General features: G+C 43.1%; 1 protein-coding gene across 2 annotated transcripts in view; it reads left to right on the forward strand.

The window, feature by feature from the left end:
- LOC115461811 (sialic acid-binding Ig-like lectin 15) overlaps nt 1–12390 on the forward strand; it is a 31601-nt gene that overhangs the window by 1355 nt on the left and 17856 nt on the right. For both annotated transcript variants that reach the window (XM_030191854.1, XM_030191855.1), the window contains exon 2: nt 11952–12368. In XM_030191854.1, coding sequence (XP_030047714.1) covers nt 11952–12368 — 417 coding nt within the window. The remainder of the gene's footprint in view (nt 1–11951; nt 12369–12390) is intronic.

Raw genomic sequence — 12390 nt, forward strand, 5'->3', positions numbered from 1 at the left:
GACAAGGGTGTGGGTGTAGAATTTAAAATTAAACTTTAACTACATTTGTAATGAGAAAAATAGGATCAAATGAGGAATATCTGCCCACCATAAAAATGCCTGGCTCATACTAGCCTGAATGGCGGTGGCAGAGACATCTGATAGATCCTATACAAGAATACCATTTGAAATGATTTAAGGAAATGTTTAAATAAATAATATAGGAGTTGGGTATTATACTGTGGATGCACAGTTTTCTGCATCAGGCTTACCCATAAAAACCTGAATTTTTGCACACACAAAACGTTATCGCAGAAAATATTTTATCTGCAATCAATAATAAATTTCTGCACACAACTGTAGACTTCTATGTGCATGAAACATATTCTGCAATAATCATTATCTGCGTACAAAAATGATAAGTTGTGCATGTATGCATGTTTGTCTTACATTCTGTATGTTTATTGTGCTTTATTACTGTAAAAAGATGCTGTCAAAACAAGCAGAAACAGCCGAAAGTAGAGAGGAAGGATTTCCAAGGAACAGTGGTACCAAAAACTAACAGGCAGACCAGCCTAAAGCAAAATCAAATTTTAATAAATAAATCGGGGGCTTTAAGTTTAAGTGCTCCACTTGAAATAAACTATCGAAAGGTATACCTTCTGTGGCTTGCAAAAGTGCATAACAAATTAAAATTCAGAACCAAGAGAGAGGGGTGTGCTGAACCAGTATCACTTATCACCAGAACTAACACAGGCTTCCTATCCATTTCCGCATACAGTTCAAACTCCTCTTATTGACCTATAAGTGCATTCACTCTGCAGCTCCTCAGTACCTCTCCACACTCATCTCTCCCTACATTTCTCCCCGGGAACTCCGTTCACTGGGTAAATCTCTCTTATCTGCACCCTTCTCCTCCACTGCCAACTCCAGACTCAGTTCCTTTTATCTTGTTGCACTATTTGCCTGGAATAGACTTCCTGAGCCGGTACGTCAAGCTCCATCTCTTCAAATCTAAGCTAAAAACCCACCTTTTTGATGCTGCTTTTTAACTCCTAATCCTTACTCACTTGTTCAGTATCCATGTTTTATCATTCCCACCTAAAGTAATTCCCTTATCCCTTATTTGTCCTGTTTGTCTGTCCTGATTACATTGTAAGCTCTGTCGAGCAGGGACTGTCTGTTACATGTTCAAGTGTACAGTGCTGTGTACGTCTAGTAGTGCTACAGAAATGATAAGTAGTAGTAGCAGTCGAGAAATAGCTTTTTAAAAATAACTTTGTGAGTACAATTATATTTAGGTGCTGTTTTTGGCTAGCTGAGGTTAACCTTTTTTTTTTTCCTTTTGATATTTCACGTGGTATTGTAACGCACCTTCCCTTGATGTGGGCTTGTTGGTTTTCTTTTCTTCTGTGTTTTGATGGATATGCCTTCCTTGTTTCCATTTTTTGTACATTGATTGTTTGTACATTTATGAAACTTTCAATTAAAAAAAAACCCGAACCCTGGTGCAATTACATACCCCTAATCACTTGCTAAATCCTTGACCTTAAAAGCAACCAGGTCCAGAGGGCATCCAGTACTGAGCTGATACATGTTCCTGCTGACTCAGGTGTCTGTTCCACTCACCAGGCTCACTGTGCCAGCGGTTGGCAGAGTCCAGCTGAGAGCTGGCAGTGACTCCGTCTGCCTGCAGGGCAGGGTGTGAGGAATGAGCAGCTTATTTGGCTAAGCAGAACATGAAAACAGGATGTAGTAGTTCTAGTTTCAGATGTGCTTTGGAATCGAAAACATGCAGTTTCTGAAAGAAAGAAACAAATCAATCCCTATCCCCCTGTTCTGTTCCCTGACAGCCTTGCACTAGTTCATAACGTGATCCTAAAATGTGAGTAATGTCTTTACTGTTATTCTCATTTCTAAGAACTTTCGCTGCTGCAGTCTCTCATTGTAAAGATATATGAGCAAGGCACTGTGGTTAATGTAGTTCACAGGCAGTGCAGCCACACTTGCTTGGTTGTGCAAGAGTTGTTACCACTGGTTGTAAGGCTGCCTGGACCTCCCCTCTCTCTCTCTCTCTCTCTGCCAAACTTGGCTCCTCTGTCTCCCTGCTACCATTCCTGTTCAGCCTTACTATCTCTGTCCTAAGAGGTCAGCCAGGTATGACCTTTCCTTCCTATCTCTAGGACCACCCCTTGCCACCCGATGGCAAGCTCTGTTCCCATTGGCCTCTATCTGCACCCCCCCCCCCCCGAGCCTGTAAAAAGCCCCATCACCTCTTTGTCCTTTCAGCCATGAGGTATGCTAACACCATCTAGCCAGGGGCATGGAGATGACCCCATCTCGCTCCAGACAGCTCTGTCCGGCTGAAAATCCCTGTAACGAACCTGGATTTTTTACCCTGTAAATATCTTCTTCCAAATGAGATATTGCACATTGCAGTCACCCAGCTTTGGACTATTTCTACCTGTTCAACTACTTTCCCCTCCCCCTGCAATACAACTACCTCTCTTCAGATCTCCACCTCCCACAGCCTCCAGATTAAGAAGTCTCTGTATCCTGAACATCTATCTGTGAGTAAATTATCTGTGATTTATTCAATAAAAGAGACTTTATAAAATAATAGAGACTTCAGGTGATTGCTGTGCCAGGGTTATGCTCCATGATATTGGGGCTTCTTAGTACCAAGCCCCAAGATTCATGACACCCCCTCCCCCTTTTCTGGGTTATTGTTGAGGGGTGTTGACCCCTGCACTGAAGATGAGAAAAAGCTGCTCTGAGCATTAGGCTTCACTGTGTCAGACCCTAGTACAAATTGTATATGGACAATAACAGCAGTGCAGGTGGGTCCCCGCACTGTTTAGGATTCACTATATCGAACGGTAGAAGAAACAGGTACCTGAAGCCACACTTACCACAAAGACCCATAATAACATGGGAAGGATTTGATTTCAGTCTGGACATGAAAGTTGATAGATGGAAGATTCAGTGGGGAGAGACATACTATCGATGTGCTAAAGGTGCCACTGTGCTGTTTGTCAGCACTGCAGAAGCAGCACAACTGACAGTGGTTTCCAAAGTGAATGGTGGAAGCATCTTGATGCAGTGGAGGTTTGTAATAACACAGTGTGGATAGAACCAGAAAAATGCTGTCGCTGAGACCAAGAGAGAGTGGAATAAAATACCAAAAATACCATCCTGGAAGCCCAGAGCAGACGTATTCCAAGTATTAAAAAAAGGCAGAACAAAGGCCAAACAACAACCAGCATGGTTAAAAAGTAAGGTGAAGGAAGCTATTAGAGCTAACAAAAAATCCTTCAGAAAATGGAGGAAGGATCCGACTGAAAATAATATTTGCCTTGGTTCACAAAACCATTCACGGAGATGCCCCAGCCTACATGTCAGACCTGATAGACTTACCACCCAGGAATGCTAAAAAATCATCCTGCACATTCCTCAATTTTCACTTCCCCAACTGTAAAGGTCTAAAATACAAACTAATGCATGCATCAACCTTTTCCTACGTGAGCACACAATTCTGGAACGCACTGCCGCGCAGCCTGAAAACGATCTATGAATTAACTAACTTCCGCAAACTACTGAAGACCCATCTTTTCACCAAGGCATACCACAAAGATCAACAAATGTGAACTCCTACACATATATCCAGAACTGTCTTATCATTTTGCTTGCTACATTACTGTCATACTATTGAGTGGAGGAGTGGCCTAGTGGAATGTTGCTACTATTGGAGATTATACATGGAATGTTGTGACTATGGGAGATTCTACATGGAATGTTGCTATTCCACTAGCAACATTCCATGTAGAAGGCTGCGCAGGCTTCTGTTTCTGTGAGTCTGACGTCCTGCACATACGTGCAGGACGTCAGACTCACAGAAGCAGAAGCCTGCGCGGCCACATTGGTGATCTGCAAGGGCCGACTTCTACATGGAATGTTGCTAGTGGAATAGCAACATTCCATGTAGAATCTCAAATAGTAGCAACAGTGGAGGAGTGGCCTAGTGGTTAGGGTGGTGGACTTTGGTCCTGGGGAACTGAGGAACTGAGTTGGATTCCCACTTCAGGCACAGGCAGCTCCTTGTGACTCTGGGCAAGTCACTTAACCCTCCATAGCCCCATGTAAGCCGCATTGAGCCTGCCATGAGTGGGAAAGCGCAGGGTACAAATGTAACAAAAATAAAATAGATACTATTGGAGATTCTACATGGAATGTTGCCACTATTTGAGATTCTACATGGAATGTTGGAGATTCTACATGGAATGTTGCTATTCCACCAGCAACATTCCATGTACAAGGCTGCGCAGGCTTCTGTTTCTGTGAGTCTGAAGTCCTGCACGTACATGCAGGACGTCAGACTCGCAGAAGCCTGCGTGGCCACATTGGTGATCTGCAAGGGCCGACTTCTACATGGAATGTTGCTAGTGGAATAGCAACATTCCATGTAGAATCTCAAATAGTAGCAGCAGTGGAGGAGTGGCCTAGTGGTTAGGGTGGTGGACCTTAGTCCTGAGTAACTGAGTTTGATTTCTACTTCAGGCACAGGCAGCTCCTTGTGACTCTGGGCAAGTCACTTAACCCTCCATTGCCCCATGTAAGCCGCATTGAGCCTGCCATGAGTGGGAAAGCGCAGGGTACAAATGTAACAAAAATAAAATAGATACTACTGGAGATTCTACATGGAATGTTGCTACTATTGGAGATTCTACATGGAAAGTTGCTACTATTGGAGATTCTACATGGAATGTTGCTATTCCACTAGCAACATTCCATGTAGAAGGCTGCGCAGGCTTCTGTTTCTGTGAGTCTGAAGTCCTGCACGTACATGCAGGACGTCAGACTCGCAGAAGCCTGCGCGGCCACATTGGTGATCTGCAAGGGCCGACTTCTACATGGAATGTTGCTAGTAAAATAGCAACATTCCATGTAGAATCTCAAATAGTAGCAACAGTGGAGTAGTGGCCTGGTGGTGGAGTGGAGGAGTGGCCTAGTGGTTTGGGTGGTGGACTTTGGTCCTGGGGAACTGAGGGCGATTCCCACTTCAGGCACAGGCAGCTCCTTTTGACTCTGGGCAAGTCACTTACCCCTCTGAGCCGCATTGAGCCTGCCATGAGTGGGAAAGCGCAGGGTACAAATGTAACGAAAAAAAAATCATGCTTCATCACTATCATGCTACCCAATATCCTTATGTAATACTATTTATAAATGTATATTCTCTTATATACATTCCACTGATCATGATGTATTGTAAGCCACATTGAGCCTGCAAAGAGGTGGGAAAATGTGGGATACAAATGTAATAAATAAATAATAGGAAACAGCAAAATCTTAAAATCGACTCAGAACCATCTACATTTCAGGACACTACTGAAGACTACCTTGTTTAAGAAGGCCTATCCTCCTGACCCAACCTCACTTACCTCCTCTTTGTAATAGCAAAATCCATGGACATTATCATTCATTATTCACTTTTATTCTCTCTGTTGTTATACGATTCCTATATGTCTACTATTTTACTTTTTAAATTAATTGTATCTTACTGAACTGTAGCTTTCCCTACGGTCTCGTGTAAGCCACATTGAGCCTGCTACTGGTGGGAAAATGTGGGGTATAAATGTGTTAAATAAATAAATAAGGAATGTCAAGTCAAATGCAAAGCGCTGATAAGGAAGGCTAAGAGGGACTTTGAAAAGAAGATTGTGTTGGAGGCAAAAACATATATAGGTGTATTAGGATCAAGAAGCTGGTAAAAGAATCAGTTGGACTGCTAGATGGCCAAGGAGTAAAGGGAGGAATCAGGGAAGACAAGGCCATAGCAGAGAGATTAAATGAATTCTTTGCTTTGGTTTTCACAGAGAAAGATGTGGAAGAGATACCAGCACCAGAAATGGTAAATGCTGATGAGTCAGAGAAACTGAAACAAATCTATGTAAACCTGAAGATGTAATAAGGCAATTTGACAAATTGAAAAGTAGCAAATTGCCTGGACTGGATGGTACACATCCCAGCATGAAAAATGAACTTACAGAGCTATTGTTATAATGTACTGTAATATGTAATTTATCTTTAAAATCGAGCATGGTACCAGAAGATTGGAGGGTGGCCAATATAATGTCAAAGTTTTAAAACGGATTCCAGAGGTGATCTGGGAAATTATAGACCAGTCAGTCTGATGTCAGTGGCAGGCAAAATGGTAGAGACTATTGTAAAGAACAAAATTACAGACCATATATGTAACATAAGAACATAAGCGTCGCCATACTGGGACAGACCGAATGTCCATCAAGCCCAGCATCCTGTTTCCAACAGTGGCCAATCCAGGTTACAAGTACCTGGCAAGATCCCAAAACAATACATTTTATGCTGCTTATCCTAGAAATAAGCAGTGGATTTTCCCCAAGTCCATATTCATAATGGCTTATGGACTTTTCTTTTAGAAAGCTATCCAAACCATTTTTAAAACCCACTAAGCTAACTGCTTTTACCTCATTCTCTGGCAGCGAATGCCACACTTTAATTACTTGTTGAGTGAAGAAATATTTTCTCCGAATCGTTTTAAATTTACTACATTGTAGCTTCATCTCGTGACCCCTAGTCCTAGTATTTTTGGAAAGAGTAAACAGACGCTTCACGTCTACCCTTTCAACTCCACTCATTATTTTATAGACCTCTATCATATCTCCCCTCAGCCACCTTTTCTCCAAGCTGAGGAGCCCCAGCCTCTTTAGCCTACCCTGATAGGGAAGTCGTCCCATCCCCTTTATTTATTTTATTTGTTGCATTTGTATCCCACATTTTCCCACCTCTTTGCAGGCTTAATGTGGCTTACAATACATCATGAGTAACAGAAGTACATGAAAAAGTACACATTTAGTGATAACTGAAGGATTTTGGGTAGCATGATCATGACAAAACATGATAGTATATTAACAGGCAAACATATTAAGAAATATTTAAGAAATATATGAGTTATATACTGTAAGAAAATATACATTTATCATTTTGAATCTCCCTTCTCTGTACCTTTTCTAATTCCACTATTTCTTTTTTGAGATGTGGTGACCAAATTTGCACCTAGTATTCGAGGTGCGGTTGCACCATGGAACAATACAAAGGCATAATAACGTTCTCACTTTTTTTTAGTTACATTTGTACCCTGCGCTTTCCCACTCATGGCAGGCTCAATGCGGCTTACATATACAGGTACTTATATTTGTACCTAGGGCAATGGAGGGTTAAGTGACTTGCCCAGAGTCACAAGGAGCTGTGCTTGAAGTGGGAATCAAACTCAGTTCCTCAGGACCAGAGTCCACCACCCTAACCACTAGGCCACTCCTCCACTCCACTCCACTCCATGTTTTCCATTCCTTTCCTAATAATACCTAACATTCTATTTGCCTTCTTAGTCACAGCAGCACACTGAGCAGAAGGTTTCAGCGTATCATCAACGATGACACCTAGATCCCTTTCTTGGTCCGTGACTCCTAACCTGGAACCTTGCATGATGTAGCTATAATTCGAGTTCCTCTTTCCCACATGCATCACTTTGCACTTTGCACATTAAACGTCATCTGCCATCTAGCCGCCCAGTCTCCCAGTCTCGTAAGGTCGTCTTGTAATTTTCACAATTCTCCTGTGATTTAACAACTTTGAATAACTTTGTGTTATCAGCAAATGTAATTACCTCACTAGTTACTCCCATCTTTAGGTCATTTATAAATATGTTAAAAAGCAGCGGTCCCAGCACAGAGCCCTGGGGAACCCCACTTACTACCCTTCTCCATTGAGAATACTGACCATTTAACCCTACTCTGTTTTCTATCTTTTAACCAGTTTTTAATCCAAAATAAAACACTACCTCCTATCCCATGAATCTCCAATTTCCTCTGGAGTCTTTCATGAGGTACTTTGTCAAACACCTTCTGAAAATCTAGATACACAATATCAACCGGCTCACCTTTATCCACATGTTTGTTCACCCCTTCAAAGAAATGTAATAGATTGGTGAGGCAAGATTTCCCCTTCACTAAATCCATGTTGACTTTGTCTCTTTAATCCATGCTTTTGAATATGCTCTGTAATTTAGTTCTTTATAATAGTCTCTACCATTTTGCCCAGCACCGATGTCAGACTCACCGGTCTATAATTTCCCGGATCCCCTCTGGAACCTTTTTAAAAATCGGCTCCAGTATATGTGCACTGAGTTGATCTTGATTTCCAAGAAGAAGCTTAACCAGGCTCATTTTCAAAGAGAAAAATGTCTAAAAAGTGGCATAAAGCAACATTTGGATGTTTTCGCACCAAAACGTCAAAATTGGTATTTTTGAAACCCATTTTCCAGATGCTTTTCTATGCAGTTCATCTGCAGTGCGTCCAGATCTCAAGGGGGTGTGCCATAGGCAGGGCCAGTCTTTGGGGCGGTCACACAGAGCCTTGTGCTCCCAGGGGCCCCCACAGCAGTAGTCTCAGCGTGTCCCTCTCTCTCCTTCAGCCCACCTCAAATCCAGCATCTCTCTCTTCCTCCCAGATTCTCTAAATGTGCATCATCTTCCTTGCCAGCTACGGTTAAGACAGTCTCCACTCTTATCGCTCCCTACACTCTTCTCAGGGTACTCCATTAGGTAAATCTCTCTGATCTGCACCCTTCTCCTCCACTGCCAACTCCAGACTCAGTTCCTTTTATGTTTCTGCACCATATGTCTGGAATAGACTTCCTGAGCTTGTACGTCAAGCTCCGTCTCTGGCCGTCTTCAAATCTAGGCTAAAAGCCCACCTTTTTGATGCTGCTTTTAACTCGTAACCCTTACTCACTTGTTCAGTACCCATGTCAGTTTTATCATTCCCAGAATAAACAATGCCATAATCCCTTATTTGTCCTGTTTGTCTGTCCTGATTAGATTGTAAACTCTGTCAGCAGGGATGGTCTCATGTTCAAATGTACAGCACTGAGTACGTCTAGAAGTGCTACAGAAATGATAAGTAATAGTTGTAGTAATAGGGGTCATTTTCATCCCTAATATGTTTACCTTTAAAGAATTTATGAGCAAATGATTTTGGCAGCTATGACTTTTCATGCGTATTGTTGTTTTACATGAAACGTAAGTTTCAAGGGATTAGCTACCGTACTTTCCAAGATATAAGTGGTCATACTTAGAAAAACCAAAGAGGTCAAATTGATCCCTTTCATGTTTCAGTTTGATGTTACTGTGGCTTTCTTCAGTGTGAAAGTAGTGGAGTCTGTGTGTGAGAGATTCTTTTTGTTGTAACACTTCTCAATCTGGATTGTTTGATGTGGGAAGAGTCATTGATCTCTATCTATTAAATTTACCACTAACACGGGATGTAAGACCTCATGAAAGGCTACAGAGGAAATTGGAGGGTCATGGGATAGGAGGAAATGTCCTATTGTGGATTAAAAACTGGTTGAAGGTTAGGAAACAGAGAGTGGGGTTAAATGGGCAGTATTCGTAATGGAGAAGGGTAGCTAGTGGAGTTCCTCAGGGGTCTGTGCTAGGACCGCTGCTTTTTAATATATTTATAAATGATTTAGAGATGGGAGTAACTAGTGAGGTAATTAAATTTGCTGATGACACAAAGTTATTCAAAGTTGTTAAATCGCGACAGGATTGTGAAAAATTACAAGAGGACCTTACGAGACTGGGAGACTGGGCGGCTAAATGGCAGATGATGTTTAATGTGAGCAAGTGCAAGGTGATGCATGTGGGAAAAAAGAACCCGAATTATAGCTACGTCATGCAAGGTTCCACGTTAGGAGTTACGGACCAAGAAAGGGATCTGGGTGTCGTCGTCAATACGCTGAAACCTTCTGCTCAGTGTGCTGCTGCGACTAGGAAAGCGAATAGAATGTTGGGTATTATTAGGAAAGGTATGGAAAACAGGTGTGAGGATGTTATAATGCCGTTATATCGCTCCATGGTGCGACCGCACCTTGAGTATTGTGTTCAATTCTGGTCGCCGCATCTCAAGAAAGATATAGTACAATTGGAAAAGGTGCAGCGAAGGGCAACTAAAATGATAGTGGGGATGGGCTGACTTCCCTATGAAGAAAGACTAAGGAGGCTAGGGCTATACAGCTTGGAGAAGAGATGGCTGAGGGGAGACATGATAGAGGTATATAAAATAATGAGTGGAGTGGAACAGGTGGATGTGAAGCGTCTGTTCACGCTTTCCAAAAATACTAGGACTAGGGGGCATGCGATGAAACTACAGTGTAGTAAATTTAAAACAAATCCGGGAAAATTTTCTTCACCCAACGCGTAATTAAACTCTGGAATTCGTTGCCGGAGAACGTGGTGAAGGCGGTTAGCTTGGCAGAGTTTAAAAGGGGATTAGACGGTTTCCTAAAGGACAAGTCCATAAACCGCTACTAAATGGACTTGGGAAAAATCCACAATTCCGGGACTAACATGTATAGAATGTTTGTACGTTTGGGAAGCTCGCCAGGTGCCCTTGGCCTGGATTGGCCGCTGTCATGGACAGGATGCTGGGCTCGATGGACCCTTGGTCTTTTCCCAGTGTGGCATTACTTATGTACTTATGACTTGCTCTCCCCCCTTATCCAATAATACAAAAACCAAAGAACCCTTTTCTTTAACAGTCAAAACATTTTATTGGGTTTAACAAGGCCGCAGGTTCAGTTATTGGTGGTATAACAGTAACTTGAGCTAGCATTCATCCAAGAAAAGACACTGGGCTACCTGCCATCTGCAGCAAGGTGACTGCAGTAAACCTTACCAAATACCATTTCCCCTTGCCCCACCATACAACAAGGGCAAGTTAACCCAACCCCCAAGCCTAGACCCCTAGGCTTGGCATAGTAACCAAGGCCTCCCATTCACCTCCGGGAGAACAATAAGGCCTCCTTCAAGGACCTCCTTGGAGGGCCTATGCTCGGGTACCCAGTGCCCCGCCCCCCTCCCACGCTGCAACAACTACTGATATAAAAGAAAACCAGATATACCAATAACCTTATCCCCCTTAGGGGGTTTTTACGTCAGAGGGAAGGCTGCGGGGCCGGTGTAAGCAGTATGTATCAGTCGCTGCTTCCTGCAGGCGAAAATCTGCTATTTATAAGGTATGCAGGAAGGACAGTTGTTGGGAATTTTCAGTTTGGGAATCTCTGCTGGCCACATCATAGGTATGCTGCTACTGGTGGGCCTGAGCTCAAAGTGCCCACCCAAGCCCACCCTTGGCTATGCCACTGCCTCAGCCCCACCTACAGAGAGGACTGGCTACATGGGGGTGTTGGAGAGGGTAACTTGGGGCACATCTGAGGTTGGATTTGTGGGGGAAAGGTAGGCATAGCCTGTAGGATCTTTTCAGTGGGAGGATATGGGTGTGAGATAACCTGGAAGCATTTCATGGGTGTACTGACGAGGCAAGCTCTCTGGCCCCGTAAATCAAATCTAAAATATTGTAATAGTGACTCCTGGTACCAGGGAACTGGTCACCTTCCAGCTTGCCTTTTGTCATGTAGCTGTGTTTCACACTCAGTTACACATGTCCTGCTCTGTACATTATTTCAAAGGAGAAGCAAAATCATGGGAGCCTCAGTGGGGTAAGGATGAAGGTGGAATGGATCGACTTTTAAAGGGAAAGATTTGAGGCTTTGGTCCCTTGACCGTTAGTACTGAAATTGGAGCTCATAGGTCTTTTACATAGTAACATTAGATTGTAAGCTCTTTGAGCAGGGACTGTCTTTCTTCTATGTTTGTGCAGCGCTGCGTATGCCTTGTAGCGCTATAGAAATACTAAATAGTAGTAGTAGTAGTAGTAGTAACATAGTAAGTGACGGCAGATAAAGACCTGGACCGTCCATCCAGCTGGGGTCACATGCAGCTGTTGGGCGGATATTGTACAAAAGAATATTACAGTAATTCACTTTTTCCCATCTCTACAAAATGCCCTAATTATGATTCTCATGTCTTTTACAGGTATGGCACCAGGCAGTGGGGTTTCCCCAGGCTTATACACGAATATGTCACTGCATGAGCTGGGAATAAAAGGGGAATCAGCGATGCTACCCTGCACCTTCTCAAGTGGACATCCATCCTATAATGGGACGATTGTGGTGATCTGGAGGACAGATTTTCAATTTAAAGGACCGTTGATCTTCCAGTGCTCCATCACGAACAGCTCCTCTGGAGACCACAGCTCTGATAACTGTACAAAATCGGACAGCGAGACTCATCGCTACCGACTGGCGGGGGATCCTCGGCAGCACAATCTCTCTTTGCAGATCCAGAATGTGACATATGAAGACAAGAAGAGGTACTACTGTCGTGTCAACCTCACTAATATAACTGGGGAAGCCTGGACAGACTTAACAGGAACCGATTTCACCGTAGTAGGTAAGAGACTTCTGGCAAGACC

Source organism: Microcaecilia unicolor, chromosome 2, assembly GCF_901765095.1.
Source record: "Microcaecilia unicolor chromosome 2, aMicUni1.1, whole genome shotgun sequence".
NCBI classification, from domain to species: domain Eukaryota; kingdom Metazoa; phylum Chordata; class Amphibia; order Gymnophiona; family Siphonopidae; genus Microcaecilia; species Microcaecilia unicolor.